This window comes from Ipomoea nil, unplaced genomic scaffold (assembly GCF_001879475.1).
Source record: "Ipomoea nil cultivar Tokyo-kokei standard unplaced genomic scaffold, Asagao_1.1 scaffold1576, whole genome shotgun sequence".
Lineage (NCBI taxonomy): Eukaryota > Viridiplantae > Streptophyta > Magnoliopsida > Solanales > Convolvulaceae > Ipomoea > Ipomoea nil.
The window spans coordinates 3,643,658-3,660,039 of NW_017618004.1; the positions used below are offsets into that span (position 1 = coordinate 3,643,658).

The following is a 16,382-nucleotide window of genomic DNA, read 5'->3' on the forward strand; positions in this document are numbered from 1 at the left end:
CACTTATATTGATTTTTTGACCAAATCAAATCAAATATCTAAATAATCTAATAGTACTATAATTTAAAACAATCTGTGATTCCTTTAAGCAATATGCACACATATTTCTTCAAATTAGGCCAAAAACGTTCATCCACAAACTTTTCAAGTCAAAAATTTATAGCATTTTAGTTTATTTTTCCACATTTTGATTGCAGATTTATGAGAGTAAAAACCTAATATGAAGAAATATGTGTGCAGATTGCTAAAAGGAGTCGCATATTGTCTTAAATTAGAGTGCAAAACCTAAATTTCCAGTTTTACCATTCATTTTAACACCTACTTAACGCCAAAGCTAACAGAGAATCATTTTGACTTAAAATTCAAAAGTCGGAGAATCATTTTAGTGAAATTAAAAGTCAAGTGATCAATTTGAGAAAAAGTCATAGTCGGAAGACCATTTTAAAAATTAACTCTATTGAACTAAAAAAGAATGCAATTAAGCCATTGAACAACACAAAAACATGCAATTTAGCCCAAAATGACTTGTTTACCTAGAGTAGCAAGTTACCAATTTCAAAATTAATTTTTAAAAATAACTTTTAATAAATAAATAATTAAATATTTAAAAAAAAAAACAGAAACTTCCGGCCGGAGACGAATCGTCTCCGGCCGGCTACGTCTCCGTGGCCTGAGACGGACCTCCGTCTCCAGCCATGGAGACAAAGACCTTCATCTACATGGCCAGGGAGACGAAGGGACGGTCCCTTCGTCTCCCTGGCCATGGAGACGAAGGACGTCGTCTCCATGACCGGAAACGAAGGACGTCGTCTCCATGGCCGGAGACGAATTCGTGTCCATAGCCATGGAGATGAAGGGACATTCGTTTCCATAGCCATGGAAACGAAGGTCTTTGTCTCCATGGCTGGAGACGGAGGTTCGTCTCCGGCCATGGAGACAAAGCCACTCTGGCTGCAGTTTCTGTTTTTTTTTTTTTTAATATTTTAATTATTTATTTATTAAATATTATTTTTAAAAATTAATTTTGAAATTGGTAACTTGCTATTCTAGGTAAACAAGTCATTTTGGACTAAATTGCATGTTTTTATGTAGTTCAATGGCTTAATTGCATTCTTTTTAAGTTCAATGGCCTAATTACACTTTAGTGTGCAGTTGAGCGGCCTATTTGACTCTTATTCCAAATATTATTCCTTTACAATAATTTGGCAAGGTCTATTATTTAGCCGGCCATTGAAGCAAGCAAAAATAAAGTAATGTAGGTAGGGGTAGTATAGGTACGTAGATGAGAAAAAGGGATAAAGATTAAGAAAGGACAAAGAGTGAAGTCCTTTGAAACTTCATTTTTGTACGTACAATAATTAGATTCGGATTCATGTTCTTATCCTCTTCTGATGTTCTCTATATATTTCAACAAGCTTAGCATATAAAAAAACAAAGAAACCAAAACGAGTAAAATGTACTATTGTCACCTTCCGCTTTTGCTGTGGTGCATAATTAGTAAAAACAAAATAGTACACAACTTTTTTTAAAACCCACGTTTAATTTTGAAACAAAATGTCACGACCCAATTATATCATTATTTAAAAAAAAAAAAATTTAGTGAAGTACTTCAATCATAGGTGTACTTCAACAATTTATAAGTTTTGCAAAGTGTTTATATAATTTACAGAGCTGTTAATTTATTTTTATTTTTAATAAAATTTGTTAACCAATTAAGCTATATGTTGGACGACCACGTGTTTGATTTACAGAATTAGTTAAAATTAACAAAAATCAAATTTATCTATGATTTGCTCTTAATTCCAAAAAAAAAAAAAAAAAAATTACAGAATTGTAATTTTTATTTACAAAAGGAATTATAATTCTCTATTGAATGGAAATTGCTTGAAATGTTCAAATAGGTAAACAATTTTATTTCTTACTTAAAAGTTTAATTCATTAAAGAAAACCAAATTAGATCATTGTTCCCTAGTCACCAAGGTTTAAAGTGTCTTCTTAAAACATCTTATGTTAAATTAATCACGAATTTGAGTCAATTTATTAAAATAAGGAAAAATTGTAAAAAATGCCCTTCTATAATTGACCAATTATCAATGTCGCCCCTGAATTATGAATGGTGTAAATATTGCCCCTCAATTATAAAAATGGTGCACATATAGCCCATCACGTAACAGACATGTGAGTCTACGTTAGTCTACATTGTTTAGTTGGGGTAATTAAGTAATTTACTTATTTTTTCCTTTTTCTTTTTATATTTTCCCTTTCCCCTCATTTGAGACCATCGCTGATTGAAGAATCGGCAGGTCCTGGTGTCGAAGCGGAGGTTTGAGCAGCCGGTGGATGTGGAGGAGGAGGAGCAGCTTCCTCTTCCTTTTTCCGATCCTCTGGCGGCTAATCTTCCTTCTTCTTCAATTCCTAAATTTCCTGCTTCTTTTCCTGATCTTCCTGGTCTGTTCTTTCTTATCCCCGTCCGCGGCCGGTGGACTCCCCTCTTCCACCTTTTCCGGCGGCTTATCCTCCGTCGGCGCCTCCGTCTTATCTTCCGGAGGCGGCGACACCGCTTCCTTGTCCACGTACCAAACCTTAACCCCGATCTCGCTCTTAATCTGTGAGAAAACGATGCGCTTCTCTAAAGAATAGTAAACCAGCGCCTCTGATCCCTCCTGCAAAAAACTACTCCGGGCGATCTTAATCCTCTCACTGCGGGTTCAGATCCCGAAACTTAGTCGCCGCTCTTCCCACTGCGGGTTCAGATCCCGAAACTTAGTCGCCGCCCGCTGTCGCTAGCCGTCGAAATCCACCAGAACATAGGTACTAGCGGTGCCTTGCCCATCCTTAGGCATCAAATTCTTCGCATTACATATCTCCACAATGAGCTTTCTGCTGCGAATCTGCTCCGCCGCCATTACGGTTTCAAAATCCACCAAAGAGTATACGAACAACGAAAAACGTTTCAATTACTTGTGGCGTATGAGAGGAATTTACAGAGAAAAAAAAAATGGCGAAAGTGAGTTGGTGAAGTGGGTGATGGTTCCACTCATACTTAAAGAGAAAAGGTAAAACGACGCTCCCTTCAATGGCGATGGTCTGATGAGGGGAAATGGAAAATATAAAAAGAAAAAGGAAAAAAAATAAATAAATTACTTAATTACCCCCAACTAAACGGTGTAGACTAACGTTGACTCACAGGTCCGTTACGGGAGGGGCTATATGTGCACCATTTTGATAATTGAAGGGCAACATTTACACCATTCATAATTCAGGGGCGACATTAATAATTGGTCAATTATAGAGGGGCATTTTTTACAATTTTCCTTTAAAATAAACATTAAATGCACATATTTTTTTTACCTATTAATTCATAATTCTTAATAATATATAAACTAATAAAAATGAAAAAATTATAAAATTATCTTATAATGTTTAAAAATTTTAAAATATAAATAGTGATAAATTTGCCAAATACTTGATGACATCATTATTTATTCTCATAAAAAAAAAAATTTAGGTTCGAGACTCACCCAAATCTATGAATAGATTATAGTGCATGTCTTGTCCGCACAGGTTTAGCGCAATGATTCAGTATGTAATATTTGGGAGAATAGATCAAGGTTTGGACTTTGGTGGCAGTAGTGTAGGGATTATGCTTAAAGTTGACAGATTTTTTGTAGGCACCGGCATTTAGCTCTATCTGCTGAGTCATTGAGTCACCGTAATTTACATTCTCTCAAATACTCTGTCAGATCGGGTGTAGACTCTTAAAGTTGGGGATTCAACCTTTTAGGTGAAGATTATAGTGCATTTAAAAAATAAATAATGATGAAGCTAACATAAAAATGACTGCAATTAGAAAAAAGAAAGTGGAAAAATAAAAGAAACACATACACAAGAAGAAAGTCAAAAAACGGGGGTGAAACATGAAGTTTGGGATTTTGAACAATAGCCGTAGGCCGTAACGGGAAAAAAAGCCATAAATACATAAAGTGTATAGTTAAAGGCTCTACGGACTTGGTCTATATCCAACGGTCAGATGAGTGAAAGGTACGTGAACGTTTCAGAACACCACGTACTAACGGATCATGGGTCCCACGCGCGCACCTCTCTCGTTCCGTTCTCCTACGGCTACCCGCACTCTATACAGTTATACACTGACGCGTATTATCTGCTTTCTTCTTATCAATGAAATTTCATATTCCGTCTTTTGTATTTGGTGGGATAATATATGTAATACTTACTACGTTAGACTAAATCGGTCCAATACATTTTCAATTTCTGTAACATATGTTTGTTCATACAGCAAATTTCGTGGGATATGAAAAAGACCTTATATTACTCCCTAATTTATACATGTATTAAAATAATAATAATTAGTAAGTGCAGTCAAAAAAAAAAAAAAAATAGTAAGTGTAAATATTATTAATTTACAGCATTGAATGGCATCGGATTCGACTTTAATTTTTTTTTTTTTTTTTTAAAAACCAAAAAAAAAAACCTTTGCTGACCATCTCTATTATGAGAGTTTAGGTAAAAGAAGTTTTGGATCCCATTTGTATTAGGCTGTACATATCTTTATCCGTAAGACATATTCAAATGTAATATTTATAGTCTTATATTAGCAAATGTGATACTAATTAAGAATAAAGTATTTGTTACTAGAGAAAACGTAATATTTTTTAGGACAAATGTAATATTTTTACTTTTTTTTTTATATCAAAAGTATTATAGTTTTGAAATTACTTGTAAGTACTTTTGATGAAAAAAAATAATACTATTATATAAAAATATAAAATATTACATTTTCCTTCAAAAGAATTATATTTTCTCATATAAGTAATAAACATTTTATTCATGATTTAGTATTACATTTGGCAGTATAAGTATTACATTTCATATTGACCTGACACGTCTCACGAACAAGAATCAGTGAGACGGTTTCACACAAAATTTTGTCACATGATTTATATATAGATCTTTGGTTCATGGCTTATTTAATTAATGTCAATAAACCACTATACTAATCTTAGTCGTTATAACTAGCTTGGTTTGCATGAGTCGTCATTGGTTGAAAAAATCACTAGGCGCTCATCGGGCGCATAGGCAGGAATTAGTTGGAGCCTAGGCGCCCGTGTATTTTTTATTTTTTAAAAATTTGTTTTTTATTTTATTTTTTAAGACTTGATAATTATAAATTATTTAATACTTTAATAGTTAACATTAAAATATTAAATATTAGCCTAAAAACACCTAGGGTTTGAACAATCTAGGGTTATTTCGCTCAAAACGATATCGTTTTGAGTGAAATAATCCACTTTAAAAGAATGGAACGTACAATAGCTAATCGACCGACTAGGTGACTTAGTTGGTGCCTATGCGGCCTAGTCGGTGTCTAGGAGGCCTAGTCGACGCCTAAGAGGCTTAGACGGTCGCCTAGCCGGTCAGCCGCCTAGAGCACCAATTATGGTAATACGCTAGGTGGCTGACCAGCGCCTAACGCCTAATTGGTACCTAGGCTAGATTTTTGCAACATTGATCGTTGTGCATTTTCATTCATTAAGAGAGATCAAGAATTCAAACACCTCTCATATACAAAAATCAATGAGTCTATAATTATGTTTTATATAGAATATATAATAATTAAGTCTAAGTTGACTGCTAAGGGTTTGTATTCCAAAGAGTTTTATCAGATGTATTTATAAGAAAAATTGTGATTTTAATTTCTAAATTATATTATTATAGTGATATATAATAATTTTAATCTCTTATTAGTGCATAATTTAATTTGACTATATCAATGATCATCAACTTTCAAAAAAAAAATTTAATTTTTTTTTTTTTTAAGAATCAACTTTCAAATTTTATTACAGAAGAGTTTGAAAACCAATTGGCTAGCATCAACGTCCACAAAAGGATAGTTATGGAGGAGTCATGCTGGATATTTGAAGGAATCCAAATGCAAGTGGTGGGGGGCGGGGGGGTTGGGGGAGGCTATAAGAGCAAGGTCAATAGTGGAGTTTTATTTTATTTTATTTTATTTTATTTTATTTATTTTTTTCTAGGTCTAAGTATGTAGGAAAAAAGGAGAAAGAAAAAAATAGTATAAAAATGTGGATTTACATGTCTAGCGGGCTCGTGGAGTATACGCGCTCGAGTGAGTGCATAGGTGTGCATAATGCGAAAAAAAAAACTTTTTGTTTTTGTTTTTTTTTTTTTTTTTAGTGAACCCTTCCAAAAAAAAAAAAAAAAAAAAAAAAAAAAAAAAACCAAAAAAACCAAAAAAACCAAAAAAAAAAACTCACTAAAATCCATTGATAGTGATACTCTAACAATTTTTAAATCTTGAAAATGAAAAAAGAAAATTAAAAATAAACATTAAGCTAAATCCATTATATGAGGTGGTGGATTTTAGGGTTACCCGGCAATTAACAACGTTACTAATTACTATATATAGTTGCCTACCCCATATATCTCAGTTTGAATTAAAGTCCGTGAAGACATTACAAAATTGAGATATAGATATTGGTCAAATGAAGAGTATAAGATGTTTGTATGATAATGTTTTTTTGACTTCTCTCCCTTAGCTTATAAAATTTTTCTGTGGTATTTATAAAAGAGTGAGATCTTAAGTTCCTAACAATAATATCATTAAACCATAAAGTATTTATAAACTTCATTTTATTGAAGATGATTACAATGGATGGTGTGATATTTATAGAAAGTGAAATTCTTACATGTAGCATAATGTAGTTACCAACTTACACAAAGGGGTAATCACTCAAAGATCGATCAAGTTGGACTTCGTTCTGTTCAACTTTGGTAAATTTTATTAGATGGTGGTAACTCTGGTAAATTTTATTTTGTGACCACACTAAGATAAAATGATAAATTAACTTAAGTTGCTATGTTGATCAAGTCAAATTAGGAAAGTAAATAAATCGTTCTACTGCAAAGTTAAACTTTAAACATTTAGTTACCAAGTCAACAACTCGGTAATGTCGACTGGGTTGCCTGGTTCTAAATATTTTTGAACATGATCTGTTATAAATTCTATTTAGTCTTGAACTATTTGTAATTTAGTGGGAATTTTTAATGTCAAGAATTTTGTGGCGGATAGATCAATAAATTAATTCACACGATTGAGTTGAAATCTTAAAAATCACGGGTATGATTTACTTGTAATCTTTTATTATTCCTTATATTTATTTTAAATTGATTGTTGTTTAAAATGTAAAAATAAAAAGCACGAGAACACCAACCAATACCAATAGTACCAAGTCCACGTTAAAAATTACTTTTTAAAAAAAAAAAATCTTCAATTCTTTTTCTTTATATAAATCTACGTATCCCTGTCCTTTTTTCTCCAACGGGCAATTGTTTTTCCATTAACTCTTCTCTGTAAAAGCTCAAACTCACTCTTCTTAACAATGGCGGAAGCAGAAACGCAGAGTTCGGAAGCGGAAAGCTATGCAAATTCATCGTCTTCTACTTCCCCCAATTCGTCCATGCAAAACTCTGTTCTTCTGGGCTCGTCGTCCGGCGGCGCAGAGGCGGTGAAAACTCCGAAGGTTTCGGAGAGTAGTAGGTGGCGTGGGAAGAGAGGCAGAGAGAGCGGTGGGCATAGACACCCTGTGTACAGAGGCGTGCGGATGCGCAGCTGGGGGAAATGGGTGTCGGAAATTCGGGAGCCGCGGAAGAAGTCGCGGATATGGCTGGGAACTTACCCCACCGCCGAAATGGCGGCGAGAGCTCACGACGTGGCGGCGCTGAGCATCAAGGGGAGCTCCGCCATCCTCAACTTCCCCCACCTCGCCGCCTCCCTCCCTACCCCGACGTCTCGCTCGCCCAGAGACGTTCAGGCCGCCGCCGCCAAAGCCGCCGCAATGGAGGAGCTGAATTCTTCTTCTTCTCCTTCTTCTCCTTTGTCGACGTCAGCATCTTCATCGGAGTGTGCGTCAGCAGCCACGTTAGCGTCGGATGAGCTCCTGCTAGGGGAGATCATTGAGCTGCCGCCTCTGGAGGGGAGCGTTGACTTTTTGGAATCAAATGCCGAATTGACGGTGGCTGACGCGGCGGCGGCGGCGGAGGGGTGGGTGTATCCGCCGTGGTGGGCGTCGGACGGTGCAGAAATCTTTGGCTATTTTCTTGATCAAGAAGGTGATGTTAGTCTTGGAGATTGTGTGTTTCCAGAGAGCTTTGGCTAATCCAATTTGACGTACTATTCTTCAATTAAGGTTTCTCTACTGCCCACCAAAATACTAATCCTATAATCAATAATGTTCGTTCTATGTAGGAGTGCCGCACTTTACATTTCATTTTTATCCATCCTTTTGTAATATTTTGGTAGTATGTGTATATAAATATATAATTTCTTATAATGTCAATACAAAGTCATACATTTGATCTGTTTTTATATATTCTTGTATATTTAAATCGGATAAAAACTAAAATAGATTGATCTGAATGATAATAACTTATATCTGTACTTTGTATAATTGTGTATCCATTATTATTCATTTTGTGCGAATAAGATTAAGGTTTTATGATAATTTACCGGTCCATCTTATTTGGACCAATTAATGATTCATATACATAGATAAGAATTTCTAGTGTTGGATAGTCTTTTGTAAATGTAGGTACAATTATATGTGTATGTTATTTGTATGGTAATGCATACCATCCACATAGGTATTAACAACTCAGCACAAAAGTGTAAATAGTGTAATTAAATCTATAACTAAAAAGAAGTTCAATCTAATTCCTTTAAATGACAAATAAGTGTAATTGAGTCAAATGCTATGGTCACTTATCCACTAGGTTATTGTTGATTTGGAAAATATGAAGATATTTTGTACTCAGGTGGGTCCTACAGATAAAATTTATTATTATTACTATTATTTATTTTTCTGCATAAATTTATTCTTTTGTGGAATTTCTGAACAATCGTGGTTGTTTGTTAATAGTCATAATCGTCCAACACGAAAGACCGTCACTAGTAGTTTGTCAAATTAATAATTTTATGTAGTTGATAATAATGGTAATAATAAAATTTACACCTAAAATCCATGTGGGCATAAAATGTTTACATGTTTGTTAAATTAGTAATAACTTGTTGAATAAATTATCATAAGACTTAATTGCACCATTTTAGCGATTTAAAAAAAAATTATATGATTACAAAGATTAGATTGGTAAGGACGGGGAGGTAAAGGTAACCCATGTCCCTTGGGAGTTTAATATGATGACTGAATATTTGGCCAAGATTGTAGCTAGCATAATGAAATGCGATTGGATTGAGTTTAAAAACCCTCTGAACGATATTCTTGAAGGTCTTGACCCCAGGGCCGGATTTTAGGCTGTGCAAGTTGGACTACCGCACAGGGCCCCCAATTTTAGAGGGCCCCCAAATTTTATAGGTCCAGTATTTAATTTTTATCTAGCTAGTTTAGAAATAAAAATTAAAAATTTTCAATTAAATTTAAAAGGTTCTATGAAGAGATTGTAAAAATGTGTATTTGTTGTATTTTAACTTGGAGGTCAAATGTTCAAAATTTGCATGTATTGATTTTAAAAATTGTGATTTTGATAGGGCCACATTTATTTACTAGAACAGGGCTACCAAAACTTAAAATACGGCCCTAGTCTTGAGAAAGACAAAGCTGCTGCAGTGCATTTCATGACCGCCATGAGAACCGGACACTAGCCTGGTTGGGGCCCCCTTCTACCTCTCCAAAAAAAAATTTATATGATTTTTTTGGTTACGAGCTTGCTAATTACAGGGCATTTGGTTGGAGAGAGAGAATTACGTGGGAAAGGAATTGCAATTCTATGGGAGATGAATTACTGAGGATAAATTGGGAATTTAAATTCCAGTGTTTGGTTTACAAAAATAGAATTACTGGGAATTTCAATTCCAATGTTTGGTATACATGAGAATTGAAAGGGAATAAGTAGTATAAAGTCCAAAATGTCCATTGTTATTGTCAGACATTAATTTTAAATTAAAAAAGGAAGGGGTAATTTTGACTCATCACTGTCTTTTTTTCTTCCTAAAATCCCAGGAATTAAAATCGCAGGAGGGGGCATGGGATTTTAATTCCATAAAAATGGGGGAATTGCAATTCCTTTCAACCAAACAAGGGAATTTTGTGGCCTTTAGAATTAAGTGGGAAGGGAATTTAAATTCCCTTCAACCAATATGGGAAAGGAATTGTAATTCCATGGGAGTTGAATTACTGGGAATAAAGTGAGAATTTAAATTCCAGTGTTTGGTTGACAGGAATAGAATTACTGGAAATTTCAATTCCAATGTTTGGTATACATGGGAATTGAAAGGGAATAAGTAGTATAAAGTAAAAAATGTCCATTATTGTTGTTAGACATTAATTTTAGGTTAAAAAAGGAAGAGATAATTTTGACTCATCACTATCTTTTTTTCCCAGGAATTAAAATCACAGGGGGGGACATGAGATTTTAATTCCATGAAAATGGGGGAATTGCAATTCCATGGAATTGCAATTCCCTCCAACCAAACTACGGAATTTAATGGCCTTTGAAATTAGGTGGGAATTAAGTGGAAAGGGAATTTAAAATCCCTCCAACCAAACACCCTGTTAGTGTTTAAGTAGATTAAACCCCAACTTGTAATTGTTAGAATTATTATGACAAACTAGATATGTTAGGTTTAGTGTCAGTTAAAATACGGATTGAAGATTTGACAGAACAAACACTACACCAGAGCCTTTGGAAACTAGCAGTTGAAACTACACCGCACTAATACAAGTTCTCAAACAATAAAGTTTGTAACCAAAATTCTTTTTAATATTGCAAATACAGAAAATCACAAAGCTAAACTCAGTTGTACTATTTACTTGCTTTAAAGAGTTTATTTAACAAATTTTTATTTTTCTATATATAATAATATCTTTAAAATATGGTCCATTTTAAAACAATGTTCTCCTATTCCTTAAAATTCAAACTGCACATTAATGCGGGCATTAATAGTAATAGTTGTTTCCAATCTAATGCCACTACAGCCTTTGTGCTCCATTATTGTTTCCTCTTTCTTTTCTTTTCTTCTCAAAAGGGAAAACCTTTGTGTGTCTGCCAATACCACAAAACCTCATTCCCTTTGCCTTTCACGATAAGCCTAAATAAATCCTCTCTACCAACAGTGGTTATATCAACAATATCCCAAAAATATCTAACCTAAAAACTTAAAAATAATTCAGCATATATGGAATTCCCTCAATTCTAACATTATTTCGCCCCACAATATTTTATTCAATTCTATATATATATATATATATATATATATATATATATATATATATATATATATATATATATATATATATATATATATATATATATATATATATATATATATATATGTATATTTTAAAGTCCGTTGAAAGAATCATATTCATATTGGTGCTGTAACTGAGCCCATTAATGATCCTAGGATGCTAAAGAACAAGATAAGATCAGGAGACTAGGATGGTTAGTTCTCTTATATGTCCCAATTGATCATATTCAAAAATCAAAAGACAACATGCTATTGCACTTTCCCAGAAACGCGTTCTTAGAAGCAAAATCATAGGTTAGCATGTCAATTTCTTCATATCAACTCACAGGTCATTGTCCAACTTTTAGTATAAATCACCAAACCTTAATTTACAGGACTTTTTCTCCTTTTTTACTGAACTGTTTTCTTTTAAAAAAACAATTTTAAAACTTGGGATGATAGCTTGTACAGTATAGGTTCGTGTTGAAGAATTACTTGTTGGCTTAGATTTTGTATTTACTTTGAATAAAGGTCGTCTCAGTGGGCAATCATTGTGCAATCTGATTAGCCACTGGCTGGCGCCAATACACCCCGTTCCCTCTGAAGTCCGTATGGGTAGTTCAATTGGTCACATAGTTGAAGTTTGAGAATAATAACCCGTAATCGAGTCTCACTAGCTAGCGACAGTGTTCCGTTCTATGTTTAGCTGAATTAATATGATTTACATCATTCCAGAAGCTCTGTCTATCCTAGGCCGGGCGTAAGAGCCCTTGGGTTAGGAATTCAATCAACATTTAGCAAATAATATCTACAAATTTACTCGACATAACTATTGTTATCTCCTAAAATTTATAATAAAGTAACAAGGTATAATTAAAAAGATCATAAACAAATTGAATGTTTTATAATGATAATATTGTAAAATGAAAAGTATTCTAGAAGCATATATGGGGTGCAAAATTTAAATAAGTGTTTTAGAAAAAGTGTGAAACTTCTAATAAGAAAGTTAAATTAAAGAAAATTTAGTGTTAATAGATACTCAAAGTTGTTGGCTATCGGAAACTTAAATATTATTTTTTGTGTTATAGAGAAAAAAATATTATTTTAAGATTGATAAAAATAAATGTCATTAGTACGTTATTAGTTGTTTGCTAAGGAAAATTATTATTGAGAAGTTAAATTCTTATGTGATTGAGTTCAAATATTTGATATTCCCATGAAAGATTATATAAAGTTTGGAGAATCAGCAGATTTTTTTTATACAGACTGATAAATTATCAAATGTTCATGCACCCGATATTATTTCATACATATAAGTCTGCCGGAACAATTCTAACTTTCTAAAACTGTTTGATGCATCAATGTAACGTGCCTCATGAAAACTTTAACATATATAACAACTACCACAAAATAATAATAATAATAATAATAATAATAATAATAATAATAATAATAATAATAATAATAATAATAATAATAATAATAATAATAATAATAATATACCTATTATTTAAAAAAAAAAAAAAAAAACGAAATGTTCAAATTGTATTGACTTAACCTTGGTTTGTTCATTGGTGTTCTAGTATCTGGTGGCTCAAATTTGTGGTCTTTTTAAAATTCTTACCCAAGTACAAAAAATTAGATGGCGGTCCAACATCTCGTGGTTTAAATGTACTTAACCCATTCATTAAAATTTCCATGTTTGCAAGTAACCTAAAAAATAATGATTGTTGGAGACTCTAAATTCAAAGAAAAGCTGGTATAATTCAACACCTAATTTTAGGAAAATAAACTCTTTGCAGCACATGTGGAATTATTATTTCTACCAAAATTGTATCTTTTAATTCTATATATACTGCCTCTTACCCAAAATACATGAAAAAATTAATTAAATTTAAATTAAGTTATTTGCAAAATTTTAATTTTTATGTAATATTTAATTTACTATTTGTGAATAAAAATTTATATATTTAAAAATTATATTAAATATTGATATTGATATATATTATTAATTGCATTACAATTGGATATGGAAGGTAAGAAATCACAAATTATGCTGTGCAACCGTCTGCACCATACGGTTGCAAAAACGACATCGTTTTGACTAAAAACGCGTGTTTCACTTTAAAAAAAAAAAATTAGGTTCGATTACCGACAATAGCATTTTTTGTGCATAATTTGAATTATATATCCATAAATTCATAACTATATATCCACAGTGAATGATCAAATAACACAAAATTCAGAATAAAAGAACTAAATATCCATAAATTCATAATTATATATCCACAATAATGTTGTTGAAGGGAATCAAAACTGATTTTTTTTTTTAAAAATGGAACGCGCGTTTTTAGTCAAAACGACGTCGCTTTGCAACCGTGTGTACCATGCACAACATAACTATTCGTAAGAAATATGAACAAAGATTAGTGATAAGTGATTGCACAAAGCAAAATGAATTGTATTCTGTAAATAGTTTCAAAAAGAAAAAAAAAAAAAGGACGGTGTATGTTTATTACAACGTTATAACTATTTATACAAAACCTTTAAGGAACCTACCCGTTCTCTCTATCTGCATTACTCGGGTGGTTGGCCTCAAATCTTCTGCACCAACTCAACATATAATGTAATAGAGTCAATAGTACTCGAAAAATAAAATAGAGAGTGTAGCTTTCAGAAATATCATTGTCATTAATTACTATATTTCATCTTTATTTCAAATAATTTGAAATTTCCCAGCACTCTCACTTCAATGGATAATGTTGAATAGACACGTTCAATAATTGTAGAGGATTACTAGGTACCATACCATTTTACAATTTACACCGTTAAGTAATTAATGACATTGAAACTTAGTAGTAAGAAATAATAGGCATTATATGTGACAAAAAATAAAAACATCTATTCAACATATCATAGGAGCGTGTGGTGATAAATATTGGTATCCAAGTCCCAATCGATCTCCAACGTACTAATTTTAAAAACTGATTAAAACTTTTGAAAGCCAATAAAACGAATTAAATTGTGAGCAGTTGATAATGACAGCGTTTAATTATTTATGTAGAAGTAATTAAGTACAATATCATGCATCATATGAAAAATTTTAAAAATTCCATGGATATAGGCCACGTATATCATGGTACATCTCATGGACTGCCATGTTGACGGAAGAATACTTCCAACTAATGAATTAACTAACAACTAATTTACGATTAATTGCTTATTAAATTATTGACTTAATAATTATAAGGATACAAATTCAGTTCTCTTGATTTGAAACTGTCAGTTAGATACAGAAAATCTAAATTGATTTACGTCATTATAGTTCCAAATGTAAATTTAGAACAAATCTATAATTTAATTAATTTTTATAACTTTACTAAGCTACTTGTTTCCGGTTAAAAAATCATTTAAAGTGAATGTTAACTTGAGCTTGATGAGTACCTATTAGCTACACTTATTTTTCTTATTTCCTATATAGTTTAATTACATTTTGTCACGAATTCTAGCTAATTATTTTGGGCATCCCCCAGGCCACCCTCATCTCCATTGGAAGAGCGGTAGTTAGAACTTGTTCTATATTGTCTTATTCCATTGGGTTGACGTAATCTTCCTGATATAATATTGATGATTTATGGAGAGAGAAATAATAATAAAATCAAATTAATATCATACTCCGTATGATTTGAGGTTTTCCTTACCTGGCTTGGATGACTACTTTTTGTCGGTATAAAATAATAAAATCAAAGTAAAACTTACCTACTTTGGAAGAATGACTAGGGATCGAGTCTCACCAGTGGCAGTGTAAGAGCAACCTCTCAAAGTGAGGGGGATTTCTTGTGCACAGTGAGCACCGGTCTAGCCTCTGTGGTTCATGTTCAGTTGAGTCACCATGATTTATATCCTCCCAAATGCTCTATCAAGCCGAGGTGTGAGGGGCCCTTAAGGTTGGGGTTTAGCAGTAGAATAAAATCAAAGTAAAACTTACATACCACGTACTATATATATATATATATATATATATATATATATATATATATATATATATATATATATATATATTATTCCTTATATTACACTTACCCTGAGTATATTTGGTTCAAACAATATTTTTTTAAAATATTATAATATTTTTCTAACCTCACGTAACTTCTTCTTTTTTTTTTTTTTTTTTTTTTTTAAAGGATGAAATATATAGATTCTTTGGACTGAGAATGTTTAAGAAAGTATACAACAAATATTACTTTATAAAGAATCATCAATATTTCAAAAAAAAAATATTCTTATAAATTAAAAATCAAATTTACAATTTTAATTTTAAGACTTCATCCTTAGGAATTGCAATTCTACACTTTGTGGAATTATAATTCCATGTTGAATTACCACTTTATCTTTCTTATGATTATTATATTATTATTATACAAGGACAATTTAATTTTTTTTCACTTTCAATTCCCAACCATTCTATTCATTTATACCAAACAATGTAATTTAAATTCTCACTTTATTCTTTTTTCCATTGAATTACATTTCATTTCTCTCTAATTCGCTCATGCCAACCAAATGCCCGTTAGTACATTTGGTTCATACAATATTTTTTTTAATATTATAATATTTTTCTAATCTCACGTAACTTTTTTTTTCCCCCTTAAAGATGGAATATATAAATTCTTTGGATTGAGAATGTTTGAGAAAGTATAAAATAAATATTATCTTACAAAGAATCATCATTATTTCAAAAAAAAAAAAAAAAAGAAGAAAGAATATTCTTATAAATTAAAAATCAAGTTTATAATTTGTAAGACTTCACATTTGCTTCGAATTCCAATCCCTTAAATTAAACTAAATAAGGACATATACCATGTTTACATTATTATATTACTCTTTTTTTTTTTTTTTTAGTACTATTGATCACGTGTATTGGGTTCAAATCCATAACTTCTCATTTAAGAGAGTCAGATCATGTCACTTAGCCATTATTATTATATTATTACTTATGTGATATAACTTGAACCACATACTCTCTATATAAACATTTAGAAATTTTTATTTATTATTAATAAAATTCAAAGGTCCATTTTGATCCTTATCTTTAAATTAA

At 31.9% G+C, this 16,382-nt stretch overlaps 1 protein-coding gene across 1 annotated transcript; it reads left to right on the top strand.

Annotated features, from left to right (window-relative positions):
- The first annotated feature begins 7,330 nt into the window (after positions 1–7,330).
- On the top strand, positions 7,331–8,407 carry LOC109190593 (ethylene-responsive transcription factor TINY-like). Its single transcript, XM_019341112.1, has one exon. It carries the CDS (start codon positions 7,422–7,424, stop codon positions 8,196–8,198), a length of 777 nt encoding a protein of 258 aa, XP_019196657.1. The 5' UTR covers positions 7,331–7,421; the 3' UTR covers positions 8,199–8,407.
- The last annotated feature ends 7,975 nt before the right edge of the window (positions 8,408–16,382 follow it).